Consider the following 21,736-nt stretch of genomic DNA (forward strand, 5'->3'; position numbering starts at 1 on the left):
GATAGAAACCACTAGAGCCCGCCACAAAAATTATCTTCTAATAAAGTGTAGGTGCGAATGAATCTTAAGAAAATGGAATTGTGTGATTAAATATTACAAATGGATCCCCTCAAAAAAATATTACAAATGGAAAAAATAATATATGAAAAAATCATAAGAAATCCATTATTTAAAAAAACACGCAAACCTTTTGAATCCCTTTTTTTTATTAGGGATTGAAAAAATATTGTTTTGTTAGCATTCAAACCTTTTAAAATGAAACAGGCCCTGGAGCTAAACTTGGGCCCAACCCAACTCCATGGACAGGATTTATATCACATCCAGCCGAGGCCCAGGAGAGGAGACGACGACGCCGGGGCCGGGCCGAGCCAAGCACGACGATGACTCAGCTCCAAGCTGCTCCGCTCAAAACCCTAAGCTTTTCCGGCGCGGCTGTGCGGCCGCGGCATGCGACGGCGACGTTCCGGTGCTCGGCCGCGGCCCGGAGCTACAGCATTACGCTCCTCCCGGGCGACGGCATCGGCCCGGAGGTGGTCGCCGTCGCCAAGGACGTCCTCTCCGTCGCCGGCGCCAAGGAAGGCAAGCCAAGCTGAACCCCACGCCGTCCATTGCTTTGAGCTCCGACTAGTGCTAGCTGGCAGGGCGACAGGTGACCCCAATTTGTTTGCTTGCGGCCGCAGGCGTGGAGCTCCGGTTCCGGGAGATGCTGATGGGCGGCGCGGCGCTGGACGCCGTCGGGGTGCCGCTCCCCGACGAGACGCTGGCGGCGGCGCGGGCCTCCGACGCCGTCCTGCTCGGCGCGATAGGAGGGTGAATGGAAACCATCTGGCAGCAGTAATTAATTCAGAAGTCGTCATGTGCATCTTCTGTGACTTTGAGTTTCAGTAAATTGGATGTTGATGCTGCGGTTGCAGGTATAGGTGGGATAACAATGAGAAGCATCTCAAGCCCGAGACCGGGCTGCTCAACATCCGTGCCGGGCTCGGCGTGTTTGCCAATCTGTGCCCAGCCACCGTGTTGCCGCAGGTATATCCCTATCTTGCTTCAGTTTCAGTGCATTTCGCATAAGAACCATGCTTTACTCGACATCACTGCCTTTCGTACTCTAGTTTGCTAGTTGGCTATATGACCTGCAGTGCTTAAGTTGCATCCAAGGCCATGCATCAGAGTGTCTCCTGCATCCCAGATGTAATCTGTAGTAGCGGTACATAGTTTAACTAAACAGCAAAATGCTAGCAAATGTAGCCTTAGCTGCAGGATTTGGGATGGGATGGACTTGTTTAATTCGCTTAAAAATAGTGATGATCTGTGTAATTACTTCCCTCTCTGACCTTACACTTTTGTAGTTAGTAGATGCATCTACTTTGAAGAAAGAGGTAGCAGAAGGAGTTGACATCATGGTTGTTAGAGAGCTTACTGGAGGTATTGTTGACTAAATTATGATGAATCATGGATGGTTACTGGTTGCCCCTCTTTTCTTGCCGATTTATGCATTTCCAGCTGCATTCTGATGAAACTTGAAATTTCTACTGCTCTGCGTGGCAGGGATTTACTTCGGACAACCTAGGGGTTTTGGTACCAATGACAAGGGAGAGGAAATTGGCTTCAACACTGAAATATATTCAGTTCCTGAGGTGATGCACTGTTCCTCTGATAAACTGCGTGATTGTCCTTGCTGTCACACCAAGGCATAAGCACGAGTAGACCTGCCAATTGTTTTTATTTCACTGTTTCTTTCCTCTATGATGATGGCAAGATGTGTTTTCATGAAGAATGTGTAATTGAATTAAGAACTATTGTTTGATACGACTTTTACTGAATAGTGCATTACTTAACAACTAATTTTTTTAATGACTCTATCCCCAGATCGATCGTATTGCACGTGTTGCATTTGAGGTTGCCCGCAAGAGAGGAGGGAAACTATGCTCGGTGGACAAAGCGAATGTTCTTGAGGTACTTAAGTATATATAAACCCCAAACATGTTCTTGATTTGTACGACTTGTATGGAAATTGGAACTGATCAATGGGAGTTATATTGAGGAACACCATGATATTTAATGTTTATACAACTATCTTGGATATCTAGTTGGATATAACGATTATGAACTTTCATTTGGCTGACTCTAGAACCCTCTTCAGAGTATAAGCTTGTAGTTACGAGTATTTTTATTTCACATGGCGAATATAACATTTTGATCAAATGTTGTTTTAGGCATCTATGCTTTGGAGGAAGAGGGTCACTGCAATAGCTTCTGAATTCCCTGATGTTGAGCTGTCACACATGTATGTTGATAATGCTTCGATGCAGCTTGTTTGGAATCCTAAACAGGTTTGTTTCTTTGTATGCAATTGATTTCATGCCGATTCAAGCAGTATGAGCATGTGCTGACCTACTGAATTTCCTGCATCATCACAGTTTGACACAATTGTAACGAACAATAGTTATGGTGACATATTGTCGGACGAAGCATCCATGATCACAGGAAGCATTGGAATGCTCCCATCTGCTAGTGTTGGTGAATCGGTAATAGAGGGAGCCCACATTAAATTGCTTGCAAGCGCTCATATTGTTCTGCTGAGAATGCTAGAAGAAGGCACTGAAGGATCTTGTTTTCCTTTGCAGGGACCGGGTCTATTCGAACCTATCCATGGCTCTGCCCCTGACATTGCTGGGCAGGTTGGTTGATATAGCTTCTACTCGCAGAATAGATTTTGTGTGCAGAACAAGGCAACCCCGTTAGCTGCGTTTGAAATTCTGATTCCTCCTGCTATTTGTTGAGTGCAGGACAAGGCAAACCCATTAGCTACAATTCTTAGTGCTGCGATGCTACTGAAATATGGCCTCGGTGCTGAAAATGCTGCCAAGAGAATCGAAACCGCGGTTACGGAGACATTGGACAGCGGGTTCCGAACAGGGGACATATATTCTCCTGGAACGGTAAGATCAGTTTATGAACATTATCAATGGATGTCATGTCTGCATGTGGTCATTGCTACATTTACGTCGAAGAAGTTCAATGCCTACTAAAGCTACTTTGTATCTGCTGCCAAGCAAATAATAAAACCTTCATTCACTTAGCAAAGTCGTTAGTTCTCTTGGAATGATTGGTAGTCATGTTCAATAATAAAATCTTTTCGAACATCCCTCATTTCCTTTTTTTTCAGATCTTTTTTTTTCATGGGTGCTCTTTTTTCGAAGCTTACGTGGTCATGTCGTTCTTCTGTTTGGTTGCAGACATTGGTCGGGTGTAAGCGAATGGGCGAGGAGGTCCTGAAGGCTCTGGAGTCACAGAAGTAAACTAACCGGGGGCCATCAATTGATCAATGTACTCAGGGTAGAGAGAAGCCCGCAGAGATAGATTTGATCCGGCCGAAGTGTGATTTTGATTACTTTTTTTGTAGTGGGAATTGAGCAGATGTGTGTTGCACCTTTCTTTTTCTTTTGTTGATTGAATTTTTTACCCCATAATGATGAATAAAAATGGGAGGCGGTCCCCTTTTACCTGGCTGAAAAGGAGTTATTTTCACAAGTCAAAAAAAATATATATTGGATTTGCTATTGGGTGATGAGAACTAACAAAGTCTCATCCAACTCCTAAAAAATCCTCACGAATCTTCACGTAAAATCCAAGGGTGTGTGAGTTAGAAGAGACATAATTATTTCTCATCTAGACGAGAGCTGCCACACACCAAGCATCATTTTTTTTCATTTTTGTAAGATGTGTCGATACCGGAACCGTTAATTAGCAAAAGAATAGTCTAGTCTGATGAGTAGATAATAAATTCTCCCCCAAGAAAGAGGGTAGATAAGAAATCCAAGACTGGATTTAGTAAAAAAAAAGTTACAAAGGAAAAAGGGTAAAAAAATTCCGACTTGCCGGATTCGAACCAGCGACCTAAGGATTTATCTGCAACACTACAGTCCTCCGCTCTACCAACTGAGCTAAAGTCGGCCTGTGGTAATCTCCTTACGTTAGGTTATATATACCGATAGTTTGAAGCACTTGACCAATCCCTGCAACTGCTGTAGCAAAGAGTTGAACTTTTTTTTAGAAGAAGTTGAAGAACCATGTATTCATTCGTTTTTTTAACATAACCATGTATTCATTCGTTTTTTTAACATAATCATGTATTCATTCATAATAGAGCAAGTAGTTGAACTTGGCCCGATCCTTCCCTTTTTTTAGAAGAAGAACCATGTATTCATTCATAATAGTAGCAACATACATGGTTTCTCTATGAAACAGTCCCAAGAGACAGCACATAAACAGTCCCAAGAGACAGCACATAAACAGTCCCAAGAGACAGCACGGCAGAGGATACGAGTCAACGGAATGACCAAAGTTCCTTCATCAAATTCAAACAGAAGAAAAAAGAAGCTTGGCATCTCAAAGGGCCGGATTCTATGTGTCTGATATATATTCACCATTTCGTAACTGGTAGCAATGTCATCATCATCATACATATAGGTAAGGGTAAGGGTAAGCATACGGTATCCCGATGGCCAAGACAATGAATTGGGGCTGACCCGATGGCCAAGGATCGAGGTTAGCTGCATTCAATGAGAGGTTAAGGGGGCGCTAGGGATTAAACTACCCGATCGCTTGCTTGGAATCAGACTGGTTTTAGGCTTAGAGTTGGTTTCATAGGAAGCATACTATGGTTCAGATACCTTTATTGGCGATCAAATTTGTCCACGTGAATGAGTGGCGACGTCACAACTCTAGTCCAATTGCAACCCTTTTATTGAACTATCAACAATTTTCGTCTTGCAAAGATTGATACCGCGTGGAAGATGTATCCAAGAGACTTCCTTGTAATTCTTGGTTCTATGAGTTACTTTGTATGATTTTGCATCTTGAATCCAAAGCACTATACTGTAATGGTTTCAAGTATGAATAAAGTTATGAGGTGTTCCCAAGAAAAGGAGAACCTAGGGGTTTGTTTGCATGCAAGATTTAGTCAAATAATAGTAATCGGTTAATGTTTCCAAAATATTAAGGATCTCCTTATTTGTAACCATCTTATCTAGATTTCTTACTAAAGAAATAGTACTGGTCATTTAATGTTTCAAAAATGTTAAGGATCTCCTTATTTATAATTGTCTTATCTAGTATTTTTACTAGTAAATAATAGTAATCACTTAATGTTTCCAAAACAAAGATGTTACTTTTGTAACGTTTGCTTAGAGGTATGGCCTATATTTGGAAGAAAAGCGCAAAACATAAATGTTCTATAAGTGGAGAAATAGATGATGACCCCGCATTCTTCTCAATATAAACCATAGAGCTCGGGCATGGATGACACACCAACTCATTGCATTTCACTAGCTTTACATGCCAAAGATTATGTGGACCGCCATGAAGCTTACCGTCTTCTTTTCTCTCCTCCCTCTCCTCACCATCTCCCTCCCTTGCATTGCCAGCAATACCATCCAGCTAGTTTACGACACAGAAGGCGAGCCACTAAACAGCTACAATGCCTACTACGTCCTCCCAGCCAAACATATAGATGACAAGTTGTTCCTCACAACTAAGCGCATTCATCATCATGGCTGCCTATACCATGTTGTCCTCGAGAGCAACATGACTATTCGAACCAACATGGAGTTCACACCATTGCCACCACCACCACCACCACCGAGAGATGTAAACATTGTGCCTATCCACTTGTCGAGCGACGTATGGATCGAGACTAATGATCTATCTAGTTTATGTGCAAAGATGTTGCCTTGGCACCTGACGGATCAAACACCAAATTCATCGTTAGGATCGACTCAGTATGTGGCGGCAGGGAACAAGGAGGGCACATGGTCGCCCTTGGTGTTTCGGATTGAGAGGCATGGCGCTGACATGACAGGATACAAGTTGGTGGTCTGTGCCAACAAGGGCCCGTGCAAAGATCTGGGTTTGCGTACTTATAATGGAAATATGTGGTTAACTGTGAGCAATGAACCTTTCATGGTTGTGTTCATGAAAGCCACCTAGGTTGTAAGTACTTTGCATTTCTCTTGGCATCCTATGTGTTCATCTAATGTAATAATGAATGTTGATTGTTTCATGTATGAGTCAATAATACAAGACTATTTGCAATGAATCTATGACCGACATGCCTTGAATTTTTTTAATCCATCCAATATAATGATGAATGGTTATTGTGTCGTGTATGGGTTCATAATACAAGAATATTTACAATTACGGCTGGCATTTCTTGAATTTTGTTAGGAAACCTACCCACCTATGCCATAAGAAACTTCAAATTCCCTGTTGGGGTGAGTGATGATCAGATCCAAATGATGGAATTTTTTAGTGAAGTTATAATAAAGAGAGGTTTATAACCCGTGGTTCCATTCGACCCATTAAAGGCCCGTGGATCCTTTGGGTTGTTTCTAGCCCGTAGTAACCTTCAGCCCATTAACGACCCATTATGGATGTGGTTTGTCTTAGATGGCTTTCGGCCTATTAACGATCCGTTATGTGTTTGGGACCATTAGCGGGTCCTTCTGCTTTTAGTCTATTTGTGGCTCATGTTGTGTTTTAGGCCCTTTGATGTACAACATTATTCAACCCATTTGTGGCCCATGTTGTGTTTTGGCCCATTTGTGGCTTGAGGTTTTACGACCCGTATGTGGCACATGGTTACTACGACCCGTATGTGGCCCATGTTGTGTTTTGGCCCATTTGTGGCTCGAGATTTTACGACCCGTATGTGGCACATAGTTACTACGACCCGTATGTGGCCCATGTTTATTATGGCCTGTCACGTTCGGTCCATTAGCGTATCGTGGAAATCAAACCGCGGTAACTAAACAAGCAATTTACGCTGGAATATTACAACTATTACATAGATTACATCCACAGGGCACTAAAGTTTGCCACATGTGCGAATAAACGCAACAACAAAACATCAGACTAAATACATTGGACCTCAATGTTGGCCGGTCCGGACGTGTTTTGCCACGCAAACCGGAGACAAACTGGGGGGAGGGGGGCTTTGCGGGCGTTCGCACCACTGCCACGCCCGCGTCAGACTAATCTGGCCCACCGCAAAACATTTTCCTGGCTCTCCTGCGCTTTTCGTCCAATGCATGCGCCACTTCCCAGGCCACATTCATGCCGGCCGAAAGCATGCATCGGCCGACATTGATGCCCAACACAGGCTGCCGCGGCTCTCCGACGCCCTTCCACAACATGGCAGGGCAGCCATGACTACGAGGTGGTCGTCCAGTATAGGATTTAGGTTTATGTTTTTAAGTATTTAGCTAAACGGTCGAGTTACTGACTTCTTTTATATAAATATGTCCTAACTTGAATGAAATTGGTCGAGTTTGTTTAAATTTCATCTGGTTTGTTTAAACCCTGTTTGAAATGCGTTGCATGACCGGCTCCCGCATTCATATCTGCGGACTGACCCCTATCTCCCCCTGTCCACGGACAGTGTACAGTGTATAATATAAATTATCCTCAAATCTCGAAAGGAGAATTGGAAGGGTGAGATGGAACTTTGTACAGACTGATACGGCGTTCGATGGCAGAGGATCAAATTTCTTTCAAACCCAAACAGAAGAAAAAATAAGCCTCTCAACTCAAAGGGATTCTATGTGTGTGATATATATTCACCATTCTGTAACTGGTAGCAATGTCATCATCATCATCATCATCATGCATATAGGTGGTAAGGGTAAGCATACGGTAATAACAGGGGAGGGAGTGCATGCCAAAATGACAATGCAATTGGTAGCTAATGAGCTAGCTAGCTAGCCATCCATCCTGTGTCAGTCAGTACCTACATATACCGCCGACCGCCGAGAGTAAAATTTCCCCCCTTTTCCGTGCATCAAAACTGTACAATTCACCAGTGAGTGTGTCGTCCTTCCCTTCCCTACGCAGACTGACTGACTTTCCTAGCTAAAACCAACTGACTCTAGTAAGTAGTAGTAGTATATATGTATATGTCCACCCTCCATGTCGTTTGTTTGGTTTCCTACTCTGCCTGCCTGCCTGTGGTATGCCGCAGCTAGACATGCCGCTAGTTGAACCTGCGCTTCTTCTTGGTGGGCGTGTCGTGCACCTGCGTCTTCTCCCCATACATCCTCAGCTGCAGGTTCTCAAACGCCTCCGACACCGCCTCCACCTGCCACCCCACCACCAAGGTTTTTATGTCATTCAATCGCAATCGAGAGCCAATGGTATTCTAGTAGTAAGTGCCTGCATGGTTTCTTCTTCACTTACCAGCTCCGGCTTCTTTGCGTACACCCTCACAATCCTGTCCTGGTTGCAGACCGGCAGCAGGTGGCTGACGCGCTCGTCCGTTATCGGGAACTTCTCTTCGCATCCGAAATCCTGGCATCACAAGAGTTCTACCTTAGACCATTGCCACCATACATATCCAAGATACAAAGAAGGGTTCGTAAATACCTTGAAGAACTTGATGCTGTGGGATGACCCAAATTATGTGTTTAAGAGAAAGAAAGGCAACTGGTCACAACTTGGAAGATCATGCATACTGTGCGCGTAAATGAATAACAGGGTGGGACTGATGGATGTTCAAGCATCAAAAACCTTTCGAGCGGGTTGTCCTTCCCACGCGTCAAGTCAATCTTCACATTGCTGACCGCCACGTCTTCCTCCTTAAGCAGCACCTTTGAAGTTATCTGAAGACACACAGGGAAAATTAGAAACAGAGAGCTTGCATAGTTAGTTTCAGGGAGGTCAGATAGTAGCAACCGACGCAAAATGAGTCAAGAGGGGAGACATGAACCTGTGAGCAAACTATGTCCTGTGCAGTTATATTCTTGAAATGGTCCAGTTTATCCTTTGGAACAGAATACTGATTGCAGAACTGCAACTCAAAAGAATTTAACTGAATCAACATATGCAAGACCACAACGTAAAACGGGATGCTGCTCACGATGTAAGTATGGTACAGAACAATATTAAACTCTCCTTGTAGTCTGAAAAGTCGAGTAATCTAGTGTGATATTGGCAGATTAACCCACCCCTAAAATGTTTCTAGAAAATGAAAATTAGTAATAACATGTGTGGATGCAGTCTCTATAACTATCCAGCACTACACTCACCTAAACACCTACTTAGGTTTAAAAGGCACCAACTCGCATATAAAGCCAAACCAGTCACTGTATCTGCCAACTCAACCCAAGACGCATACCACTATACGCAAAGCCTTGACTAAATCGACACGCAGAAACTGGTAATAGTTGCTTGCACTACATGTCATATCAAGTTACACACTGAACAACATTCAAATAATATTGCACGTGCATAACTGTAAGACCCACAGATTCAGCACAAATAGCTGTGAGAAGAGCATGTGACAGAAGGACAGACAAAATAATAGAATGATACTCCCTCCGTCCCATAATGTAAGACGTATTTTGACACTAATGTGGTGTGAAAAAACGTCTTACATTATGGGACGGAGGGAGTATATTACAACTGAAAAGAACTGCTACCTTGTAGAGCTCTCTCCGGCGAATACGCTGAATGATTTCCTTTGCTTTCTTCAGTTCATCGTTGGGAGCAGTTTCAATGCTTTTGACGATTGTGTCATCTAACTGGAAATCCCAGAGTTGTACAAGTAAGAGGGATAGACCAACAAAAGAACCATTAATGTAACAAACATAACATTATCTGACACCAAACCTTCCAAAAGTCCTCTGGATCATCTGCATGCAAAGATATTCCCAAGTATTCATTCGCTTCAACAAGCGCATCCACAAGCATCAGTTCAACAGCCTAACAATTGAAGACTGTTAGAAACAGTTCCATTTATATAGAAAGAAAGCAATGCACGGAGACTGCAGATAACTGGAACTGGCAACGTCTTTCTGCGGGCATAATAGCTAACAATATAATTGATGATGCAACTTAAAGGACATACATAAAGAAGAGGCAATATACAGGAGTGCAGATTTTTGGTGCATACACATTTATCAGTATAAATTGGTGAAGCAACTTAAGTACATCCAAAAATGAGATCACGACAGCACAATCATTTCATTTAAACACGAGACCTTTGAGAGCTTCATCTAAAAACCCTACTATGATTATCTTCTACAATACCATATACGACAACAGTTAACACTGTTGACAGGAAGTCTCAGTGTAATGCAACACAGTCGTATGGACTTACTTATGGGTTGTCTCTTGATGTAACCATGATATTTTGTAAGGTAAATAAGGCAATACTGTAATGGAGTTGGAAAACCCTGAGTATAAAGAGCATGTACCTTTACTTTAGCATGGGTATAGACAGTCCGATGCAGATCAGCACGTGTTGTGAACAATTTATGGATGCTCAGATCTGTAATTCCAAGTGGAGTATACCAAGTCACGTATTAGATACTTACAGAAAAAGAAAACAATGGCAATGGGTCAAATTGAAATAGATGACTGTTATATAGTTGACCTACAGTCTTTGGCAGGGTAGCATATTTCATCACCCATCACTCGCATACCTTCTAAAAGCCTGTATGAAAAACGGCAATATATGTTGATGGACAAGTTCTGTCTAAATGCTCATGATCACAAAATCACATTGGCATTCTCGTCAGCACATAAACGTTGCCAACAGTGTAGCTGGCGTTCTTTCATCATCATAATCATATCTTCAATTATTTTAACATTCCTAAGCTTCCATTGAGGATCTACATAATTATCTGGCATTGTCAGTTTGCACAACAGTGCAGATCTTGAATGCCTGTGTTCATATTCTCAACTAGGCCATAGGGGCAATTGGGCAAAAGAAAGTTGGCACGTTTGATGGCAAAATATACCTCCAATGCTGGAAATTGCTCCCAATACCACATGCTCTGCAATCACGGTCAATGTAGTCGAACCTGCATCATTACTCTCGGTTATGCCATAACCAGATGATGGTAGAGAGATAATGGTAGACTTATAGACGAAATTTGGAAGCACGATACAAAGAAGGCCCTTACTTGTCAACATCTATACCGTTGCGCCCATTAGCAACAATGTCGTAAAGGAAACGCTTCTCCTTCACACCCTGTGAAGAACCAATCTACATTTAATCAATCTATTTCATTCGAAATGGGTGATTAAAATAGTAGGAGAGAACAATATACATACTTCTGCTGTGGAGACGTCAGAGCTTGCAACTATCATTTCCTGCAGAAATTTTTGAAGGAGCAGGGTAAGAATTTAATAACTTAGAACAGCACACTGTGCTGTACTATTACAAGCTATGCACCCTATAAATGAACTTCATGCCCGACTGCTCCAGGTTTTTCATTTCATATTTTTATAACAGTACTACCTAGAGATGGCAGGTTGCACAATGAACTGAATTCTGTATGACCCATAAGATCGCTTCAAATTAGGAATGATAACTAAGTTGGTGCCACCACAAGTTCTTATATGAAATGCATTTTACCTTGATAACTTTCAGATAATCAGGTTCAATATCTATTGCGTGTTTATCGACAATGCTGTCCAGAAGCAGTGCAGACATATGTTCATGGGACCTGAATAAGCAAATGAGATTTTATTTATTAAAATGTTAGACCAAAATCTCCAGATAACTTTAACAGATTAACAGGCATATGGGAACACAGATAAGTGGATGAATAATCATTAACCATGCAATGTTAATATGCTCACACGCGTGGCACCTTGACAACTAAAACAAAATGTCGTAGATGGAAAAGAGAATCACCATGTTGATCCTGGATGAACACGAGGAAGAAACTCATGCTCAAACAGATGACTGAAGGGGCCATGTCCAATGTCATGTAAGAGACCTGAACAGAATTATCACAAAGATCATTAACAAGCAAAACTTGTTGAGCCACGGTTGAGAAACACCAACCTGCAAGTTTCACAGTTTGCACATCAATGCGGTCAATGCCAAGCTCGTTTCCCTGTTGAGTGAAAAAAAATGCATAAGCTTCTGCATTATAAGTAAACTGTCACTTGCCAGTATGTAGCAGTCAAGACAATGTTCCATCTTCCATGGTACCAACCTGGTACTTCTGAAGATTGTTCATAGCCTCCCCAGCAAGTCTATAAACACCTAATGAATGTTCAAAACGTGTGTGGACAGCCCCGGGAAACACCAGATATGTAAGGCCTGAAAAGCATACAGAGCATGTTACACAAACATTAATGAACTGTAAATTTCATCAGAGTTGGATTACCCATAAAAGAAGCTCACAGCACTATTCATTTTAGGAAAAAAAATAAGATCATCTAAATCACACTCCCTCCATCCGGAATTACTTGTTGCAGAAATGGATGCATCTAGAACTAAAATACATCCATTTCCACGACAAGTAAATCGAGACGGAGGGAGTATACAATAAACACTGTGGCACAAAGAAGTCCGTGGTCGGCTGACAAAAAATAAGTAGCAATGCACTTTCACTGTTCACTAGCACACACAAAAACATCGGATATGGGACTCCATTTAGATTTCTGACACTGCCAGCAAGATAGAATGCAAAGTTCCCAATAAGGTTTCTCTAGCAAGGGAAGAAAACTCACCAAGCTGTTTCAGATCCCGCAACCTGGATGAAATGAAAACATAATTAGGCCATCTAGAAAGTTAAATAGGCAAATGTGCAGCAATAATTTGGGAAAACTCAAGTCACCTCTGAAATTCCTCTGTATCCACAAATTCACGGGCCAACTGCACATCAGAGGAAGTAATTGTTATTGAAGAAAAGTGAATAGCTTAAGGAACAGAAACTATCAGAGAAAGTGACTCTTATTACAGATGATGAATAGTTGGGAGTAGAAATTATGTAAAGCTTCTATTTCTCAGTAGACATACAGAAAATTAAATTAGTAATAAAAGTAGAACTATTTTTCCATATATATGAAATAGACAATTAGTGTGATCATTATATACTGACTGATGACTGACCACGCATCCAAGTTACACAAAGCAATTATTCATTCATAAAAAGAAACATCAGGTGCAGTGTTCTACTTGTAACGCATGGCAGAGCACTGAAGCTCAAAATGGAAAACCACTTGGCCAACAGCAAGAAGACGAGGGCAGTTATGAATGATCATTTAATACTGTAGGACACAAGAGAACTCCCAACAGAATCCTCAGTGGTTGAACACATTTAAGTTTTAAATAAAAGGAATATACATATATGCAGCATGAGATCCTGTTACTAATTGGTTGCAAGACTGAAGATGGTCCAATGCTAGTGCCATCAGAACTGAGTTACTCAAATTCAGGATACTGGAATGTGAAAACGGTATGCAGATTACTAATATCCATGGTGGAAAGTAAAAGGGACCCAATATTATGTAACTTGAATACGACCTAGTTAGTGGAGACACATTAGGACGGACGTTACGAATTGCCATAAGCAGAGCAGCAGCTACACCAGACAGCAGTAACTGTAGTGAGGTAGAATAAACGAGTACAAAGAGTAGCCAAGCCAAAAATAGCCATGAAGTGCAATGCTGAAACAGTCCTTTTGGTGCATCATCACTAAACTGGTAGTAGCATGCTCCATGTTCCATTACTTGGGGGACGCACGTTACAGCCCAAGCACTAATAATGGATAAACAGGCCAATCAAAGCATAATACGTTTATTTAATTATTAACCCCATAATAACTATTATAATACCCATCGCTCTCAAGGTTGACCCCGGTCATACTCAGGTCAGGCAACAACAATATTCCCATTCTCCGGTGGAGGAAACAGAAACAGGTCATATATTAGCACAAGCAAGCGTGGAAAAGGTCCAGCGAATGAATTTTAAAACGGAAGGGCACATGGGGAGTACTTGTAGCTAGTAATAAGCAGTTGATACGCCACAACAACACAAACATACAGCCGAAAATCTGAAGAGGAAAAACAGCAGGTAATCAGGTGGACGGGGACTTGCGCCGTCGTTGCTGTTTGGTCCCGTCGTGGAGCACAAGGAAACGAACTCTCAGCACCATTTCCACGGGACTGAAATCGGACTGAATCGCAGCGCCCGACGATGACAAACAGGCATAAGGAAACGCATACTGCTCGTGAAAAAAAAAAACTCGGACCGCGCGCGGGCAGAGCAGAGATTGGTGGGGAAGCAAGCACGCAGGCGCAGTAATGCGGAGGAGCGAGCGGTGCGATGGAGGCCCGAAACGAATCGAATCGCCGACCAACCCGAAACCGACGGATTGCTCGCCCAAACCACCGGGCCGAACCACGCACCCACAACCAACCAATCGATAAGGCAGCCGAGCCGCCGCAACAAAACAAGAGCGAGCAGGAGGAAGGGGAAGCAGTCGAATCGCTCACGGGGTCGAGGGAGATGTTGCCGTGGAGGTTGTCGAAGACCTGCTTGGTGGAGCAGCGGTCGTAGTCGCCGTACAGGTACCTGCCCGCCGCCGCCACCGGCGCCCGCGGCAGCACGTCCCCCTCCGCCGCCGCCGCCGCCGGGGCGCAGTACTCGCCCATCTCCTCCGCGGTTCGCGGAACCCCCGCCGCTTGGCTCGCGGAAGGAAGGTTCGAGGCGGCGTTTGGTTGTGGGGTTGGAGGAGGGGATGGGAGAAAAGCAAACTGCAAAGAGGATTGATTGATTAATAGCAGCAGCGCTGGCGAGAGATTGGGAGGTTTATAATTCGTAAATGGAAGGTTTACATTAGTAGATCGGATTAGATTATGAGCGGGTCGCGCTGGCCCCACGTGTCGGCGGGTGGCCAGGTGTGAGGACGCGTGACGCCGTCGCACGGGGAACGCACCGGCGTACACTCCACTCCCAAGGGAATGCCTTATTAGCCTAGGCGTAACGCCAAGAATATTCCACTCTTGATGATGCTACTACTCAGGTACTACTTCCTGTTGTAGGTTATGAATGCTGGGCAATGCTAACTCGCAACCGTTTGGGATAGCAAACAAACGCCATTTTCCACACAGTTTTAGTTGGACGTGAGATCAAATGGTGGCGGTTTCTCAAGAAAAAATGTCATGCGTCGCAGCGAACGGTCGCCATCCATATTAGGGTCCATGGATGTTTGGTCCCTAGCCCCGTCGGTCCTTTCTTCATCTCCTCGTTGCGACAAAACTAATGGTCAGGCTAAACCTGTGCACTGGTGAATGAAGGCGGCATTGAGGAGGTCTCTTCTCTAATAGGCCTTCGCTCTGGCACCTGCCGGCAATGAGATGTGATCTACATGTGATTTTTTCCAAAGTTATGCGATTTTTTACACTGCATAATTTTTTTTAATATCACCAACATACTTTTAAATGTGTGTACATTTTATAATACAATCAATTTTTTTAATCAAATGAAGATTATTTACAAATTACATGAACAATTATGTACATTATGTGGCCTATTTTAATGCACAGTCAGTCTTTTTTTTGAAAACTTAGTAAAGTAATTACAAAAAATATGTATATTGATAACATTCTGAAAAATAATAAAATATCAAAATGAAAAAAGGACAAAGCAAACCAGTCACTTCCAACTATGGCAGGCCATTTAGGCTGGCCCTAAGTCGAGCGGTTCTACCATCTCACAACAGGCGAGACATAGGCGCTCCCAAGCCAAGTGTTTGTTAGCATTTATTTCTTGGAGGGTCTATTTATCACTTGTAGCGAGATATACAGGGTTGGTCGATTAGTGTCTTTTTATTTGCTTCTACGCTTGGCTCATTATTTTCTTTCTGTTTTTACATTTTGATTTTTTTGGATTTCTCATGTACTAAAAATGTTCTGATTTTTGGGTCAGTTTTCTCTCATTTCCGCGAGAGTGTTTTTTTCACATTTTAAATGTATATCTACATAGGAATTTACTTTACATAGTTTTGAAAAATGTTCACCGCGCATTAAAAAGATATTAATGGAATGTGAAAGTTTGTTCATGCAGTTTACTAAAATGTTCATACAATTAAAAAGAATTCTCATGGAACTTCAAAAATACGCAAATATTTCAAAATATGTTCACAACATTTCTTTTAAAAAATTTATCATAAATGTAAAAAATGACACTTCTAGAAAACCAACCATAGCACATGCAGTTCATTCAAAGATCTTGAAATATGTTCATGACATTTCTAAAAAAATTGAAAATATGAAAAACGACACCGTTTTCGCAGTCTTCGCTCTCCTATTATTATGAGCAGATAATTGAGAGCATCATCTACATGAAGACCCTCACAACCTGGATTAGACCTGATGAAGGGATTCCAAGTAATAACTTCACAAGCGGCCTCACTAGAATTGATATACTTCCTTCAAATTCAAGAGCCTCTTTTTTAGTTCAAATCTTATATGCGAACAAAAAAGGACCGAAGGGAGTACTTGTAAATAAAGCTATATAATTAGATTAGATTAGATTAGATAGGAGGCGATGGCGCAAGGATGGTCGCCGGGTCAGGGGAGAAATCTTGAGACACTCAGCCTTGTACTCATCAACTGAGCCGTAGCACTGATCCTTTACTAAACAGCAGTAGTAGCATACCGATGGTCGGTCGCATGAATTAAGGATGCACAGTCCATTTACATGGACCTTAACCCTTTCCGCCTCTTCCAATATTCTAGCTGTGGAACAGAAAAATATATTAATGATCACATTAGTCTCTGTTTAGAAACAAATAAGTAGTCGATAAACAAACAAACAAACAAACAAACAAATAGACAATCACTGAGAAAAACCGTAAACACTTGTGGGTAAATAGAAATCAACTTACACTGCACATGGGTAGTGAAGCACGTGAGAAGAAGCACCCACTGCACATGCATACCCCCACCCTCCGTACCCATTTTTTTTTCAAACGTACTGGTTTTCTTCCGGTTCTTCTGTCCCACGTACACAAATCTGCCGATCATTGAAATCCCTCCCCGTCTCAGCACTAATTTCCTCCCAAAAGTCATTGTTAGAATAAATCTGAGGCATACCGTCGATCATCCGAAGACCAAGCAATCATACGAGCATGACACCGAGATTTGTTAACGAGGTTCACTGATATGGCTACATCCCCGGGGCTTGACTACGGGCGCTCCTCCCCGTGACACCGTCACAATACCGCACCCGGTCGCCCTGGACACCGGCACATGCCGCCGGCTTCCTCTGCGTTCCGGTGCTATTATGTTGGCATATGTTACATCGTGTGTCTACCCCCGCTATATAAGAGAGGCCTAGGATACAGAATACAACTCATAGTCCAATTGTAACCTACCTTGTACACTATATTCGACACAACTCCAATAGTCATGGGAAAAATCAAAACTTTCCTCATATACAACACACATCAAAACTTTCCAATTTGTTTCCGAAAAAATTTTCTCCCAAAAGTCATGGGAAAATCAAAACTTTCCTCATATACAACACAAATCAAAACTTTCCAATTTGTTTCTGTCTGTGTGTAGGGAACCAAACTTTCCTGACACTAAAGCCAACGTTTCATTTCTTGTTGAACCCTACCCGTACCCTAATGCTCCATTTCTATTGCCTAGCATCGGCGGTGACTGGTGGGATGCTCGTCGACGGCTGTCCTGGCAGCCGTTGCCACTCGTTGCCTTGCCCGCGTCAGCAGCTGGATAGACGTACGCGGCCCGTGGCTTGTTTGGTTTAAGCCTTACTCTAGGGTCCCACAAAACATGCACTTAAAAAATATAGCAAGATTATCAACTTGTGGCTTTCATTTTATCGAATCAACCTTGGGCAATTTTGGCAAGGAGTGTGTGTGCAAAATGTGGCATTGCAAGGCATAGAACCAAAGCGTGCAGATACCTGCGCCCCAAGTGAAGTGAAGTGAAGTGAAGTGTGTGTTGGCGATGCCTAAGACACCTGGGCCCCGATGATCTGATTGATCGACGGCACCGGCGGGCTTTCCCAGCTCTGCTGCTCGCTGTGCACGTCTGGTGTTTGTTTGCTCCTCACATGCAAACAATCTTGGGCAAGTGGAAATGCACTAGTACAACATATCGATAGGTCAATAACGCATGATGATGGTCGACAAGGATGTAGTACCAGCAACCACGATGTCTGCATCGTGTCGTCGTACGTACTCCTTCCGTTTCAAATTACTTATCGCAGAAATGGACATATCTAGAACTAAAATACATCTAGATACATCTATATTTACGACAAGTAATTCAAAACGAAGGAAGTACGTACGAGTGTTTCTCGGTGGTTGGACGGCTAGCTAGGCAGGCAGTGCTACTCGCCATGAGTAATGCGGCTCCCAGATATAGGAGGCGGTAGGATTTCCATTCACGCATGCATCCATCAACTAGTGCAGTGACTGGCGCACGGCCAATCGAGCTGCCCGCCATCAGTAATGAGGCCATGAGTCCATGACTGTATGCAGCAGATACTCCTTGAACCATCATGCACGCAGCAGGACAGAAGATGGCATGCATGCATCACGCATGCTCGATCAACAAGGATCACTGCCAAACTGTTGCAGCGGTACTGGAACATCTGTAGCCACGACCGATCCACGTCCACCAATGAACCCTCGCCTCGCCCTGTTGTCCGTACCTGCTACGTGTTCCTCCGTCGCTCGCCATATGTCTCCATCTCACATCATCTTCAACACACACGCTAGATAAGCCACGCGCTGGAAAAAACAGCTATATAACACACGCGCGATCAAAATTAGCGCTCCAGCAGCCGCGCTAAAATTCCGCACGCGGTAAACAAGGTCCAGCGCGCTGGGGAAAACGGCATCACGCGCTGTATATTTGCTGCGCCACTCGCGCGCGCTGTAAAATCTGGGCTGTTGTAGGTGAGGCTGTCGAATTGGGCGCCGTGTTTTTGTGCATCTGACAAACCTCTCTGTCACTCCGGCGCACAAAAAGATTATTTTGATGCCGCGAGATGCTCTCACAGGGAGTGCCACCGGCAATAACTAATGGGGTTCTCAGATTTAGCAAGTGGCATGCTTCCTTTCCTGCCTCGCTACAGCAGTACCCATGGTCCATGGCCACCATCTACCAGCTGGCTATAAACCTCCATCGCCGCACCTCTGGCTCAGCTCAGGTCGCTATGTATACACCGGAGCACCGAGCAGCCTAGCTTCCCCTAGCTTCTTCTTCGGCAGATTAATGGAGCCTCAGGTTCCCCCTGTTTCTCTAGACCTGACTCTGGCACTGCCCCTCAGGGGATGCCGCCACTAGTAGAAAACAGGGCTTTGGTTCAGGCCGGATCAGCCCATTAGTCCCGGTTCAGTCTAGAACCGGGACCAATGTGGGCATTGGTCCCGGTTCGTGAGCCCAGGGGGCCGGCCGGGTCACGTGGGCCATTGGTCCCGGTTTTTCTGGACCTTTTGGTCCCGGTTGGTGGGATGAACCGGGACCAATGGGCCTCGCTCCTGGCCCATCATCATTGGTCCCGGTTGGTGGCTTGAACCGGGACCAAAGGCTCCCCTTTAGTCCTGGCTCATGTCACCAACCGGGACCAATGAGGTGCCTATATATACCTCGCTCGCGAGCAGAGCACCCCAGTGCTCTGTTTTTCTCTGGCCGAGGGGGAGAGGGCTTTGTGGTGCTCTAGCTCACCTCCTATGCACATGAGGTGTTCGATGGAATGCCCGAGCCACACTACTTAAGTTTTCTCCTCTCGAAGCTCGACCTTCAAGCTCCATTTTCCTCGAGATTTGTTTAGATTTAGCGGTCCGTCACGCCCCGTCCCCGTCTTCACCGCCGTCGATCACCCGCGCCGATCTCATCACCGACACCACCGTGGTGAGCCTCTTGTTCTTATCTTCTTTCTGAAAGGAAAAATATTCTTACTTGTATGTTTAGATAGATACTTGTATCATTTTCTTACATTTATTATTGCATCTTATATAGTGCGATGGTTTTGGTATCCGCCCCCGTCGGCCCTCGTCCTGTCTATGATTCGGATGTGGTATGTATATTATCTTTATAACTATTGGTTCATTTATTGTTTATGAAAATTATGCCGACCAATGTGACATAGATTTTATTTATCTAGGATGTATGTGAATCGGAAATGCCAACCGACCCTATTGTCGAGAGGTTAAATTTAGTTGAAGAAGAAAACAATTTGTTGAAGGAAAAAATAAAAAAAACTGGGGAGGAGAAGATGATATTGGAGTTGCATGTTGCGGATGTCGTCGATGATCACAAGATCAAGATGGATGCAATGCGCTTGAAGATTAGAAAGATTAGAAAATATGCCATTCATACCGAGGCTTGGTATCATTATGCCGTTGGATCAATTGTTACCTTGGTTGCGATTATGATCGCATTTGTTTCCGCATTGAAATGTTTTACATAGTTTCAATGTATGGTTTAATTAATTAGATGCTCTGGAGAGCTATATGTTGTTAGATGAGAACTATGTATGCACTTTGGTTTTAATGTGATGATGAACTTCTATTAATTTGGACACTTAATTATATATAATGCACGCAGATGAACCGGCAATGGATGTACGGTGACAGACACACCCGCGAGTACATTAAGGGCGTGCATGAGTTTCTCGATGCGGCTGAGGCAAACAAGCAGAATGATTTTATGTGTTGTCCATGCATTGAATGTGGGAATACGAGGTCTTACTCGAACCGAAAAATCCTTCACTCCCACCTGCTTTACAAGGGTTTCATGCCACACTATAATGTTTGGACGAGGCATGGAGAAATAGGGGTTATGATGGAAGATGACGAAGAAGAAGACTACGATGACAACTATGTGCCCCCTGAATACGGTGATGCTGCAACGGGGGGAGCTGGTGAAGATCAAGAGGAACCAGACGATGTGCCCAATGATGTCGCAACGGGTGAAGCTGCTGAAGATCAAGAGGAACTAGACGATGTGCCCGATGATGATGATCTCCGCCGGGTCATTGTAGATGCAAGGACGCAATGCATTAGTCAAAAGGAGAAGCTGAAGTTCGATCGCATGTTAGAGGATCACAAAAAAGGGTTATACCCCAATTGCGAAGATGGCAACACAAAGCTCGGTACCGTACTGAAATTGCTGCAGTGGAAGTCAGAGAATGCTATGGCTGACAAAGGATTTGAGAAGCCACTGAAAATATTGAAGAAGAAGCTTCCAAAGGATAACGAATTGCCCGACAGTACATACGCAGCAAAGAAGGTCGTATGCCCTCTAGGATTGGAGGTAGAGAAGATACATGCATGCCCTAATGACTGCATCCTCTACCGCGGTGCATACAAGGATCTGAACGCATGCCCGGTATGCGGTGCATTGCGGTATAAGATCAGACGAGATGACCCTGGTGATGTTGACGGCGAGGCCCCCAGGAAGATGGTTCCTGCGAAGGTGATGTGGTATGCTCCTATAATACCACGGTTGAAACGTCTGTTCAAAAACAAAGAGCATGCCAAGTTGATGCGATGGCACAGTGAGAACCGAAAGAAAGATGGGAAGTTGAGAGCACCCGCTGACGGGTCGCAGTGGAGAAAAATCGAGAGAAAGTACTGGGATGAGTTTGCAAAGGATACAAGGAATGTATGGTTTGCTTTAAGCGCGGATGGCATTAATCCTTTCGGGGAGCAGAGCAGCAATCACAGCACCTGGCCCGTGACTCTATGTATGTGTAACCTTCCTCCTTGGATGTGCATGAAGCGGAAGTTCATTATGATGCCAGTTCTCATCCAAGGCCCTAAGCAACCCGGCAACAAAATTGATGTGTACCTAAGGCCATTAGTTGAAGAACTTTTACAGCTGTGGAATGAAAACGGTGTACGTACGTGGGATGAGCACAGACAGGAGGAATTTAACCTTAAGGCGTTGCTGTTTG

The 21,736-nt window shown here is 43.7% G+C and overlaps 3 protein-coding genes and 1 non-coding gene across 4 annotated transcripts; 2 read left to right on the plus strand and 2 right to left on the minus strand.

The window, feature by feature from the left end:
* The first annotated feature begins 364 nt into the window (after positions 1-364).
* LOC125547428 (3-isopropylmalate dehydrogenase 2, chloroplastic-like) lies at positions 365-3,490 on the plus strand. Its single transcript, XM_087516383.1, has 11 exons — positions 365-579; positions 681-810; positions 915-1,026; positions 1,347-1,422; positions 1,546-1,634; positions 1,867-1,953; positions 2,214-2,330; positions 2,418-2,525; positions 2,625-2,678; positions 2,787-2,939; positions 3,237-3,490. Exons 1-11 carry the CDS (start codon positions 381-383, stop codon positions 3,297-3,299), a joined length of 1,188 nt encoding a protein of 395 aa, XP_087372509.1. The 5' UTR covers positions 365-380; the 3' UTR covers positions 3,300-3,490.
* Positions 3,491-3,869: 379 nt separating this feature from the next.
* TRNAY-GUA (transfer RNA tyrosine (anticodon GUA)) lies at positions 3,870-3,954 on the minus strand. Its single transcript is given in 2 exon segments — positions 3,870-3,905; positions 3,918-3,954. It is a non-coding gene; the product is annotated as a tRNA-Tyr (tRNA).
* A 1,407-nt stretch (positions 3,955-5,361) lies between these two features.
* LOC125526778 (alpha-amylase/subtilisin inhibitor-like) lies at positions 5,362-5,988 on the plus strand. Its single transcript, XM_048691410.2, has one exon. It carries the CDS (start codon positions 5,362-5,364, stop codon positions 5,986-5,988), a length of 627 nt encoding a protein of 208 aa, XP_048547367.2.
* A 1,593-nt stretch (positions 5,989-7,581) lies between these two features.
* On the minus strand, positions 7,582-14,583 carry LOC125526775 (uncharacterized). Its single transcript, XM_048691408.2, has 19 exons — positions 14,293-14,583; positions 12,633-12,670; positions 12,526-12,548; positions 12,006-12,112; positions 11,852-11,903; positions 11,699-11,783; positions 11,417-11,507; positions 11,113-11,151; positions 10,962-11,029; positions 10,797-10,859; positions 10,434-10,489; positions 10,251-10,324; positions 9,664-9,756; positions 9,474-9,575; positions 8,762-8,842; positions 8,563-8,654; positions 8,419-8,434; positions 8,233-8,343; positions 7,582-8,134 (listed from the first exon to the last, which is right to left on the minus strand). Exons 1-19 carry the CDS (start codon positions 14,449-14,451, stop codon positions 8,030-8,032), a joined length of 1,455 nt encoding a protein of 484 aa, XP_048547365.1. The 5' UTR covers positions 14,452-14,583; the 3' UTR covers positions 7,582-8,029.
* Positions 14,584-21,736: the final 7,153 nt, after the last annotated feature.

The sequence above is a fragment of the Triticum urartu genome, chromosome 3A (assembly GCF_056163025.1).
Source record: "Triticum urartu cultivar PI428250 chromosome 3A, HENAU_Tu73, whole genome shotgun sequence".
NCBI classification, from domain to species: Eukaryota; Viridiplantae; Streptophyta; class Magnoliopsida; order Poales; family Poaceae; genus Triticum; species Triticum urartu.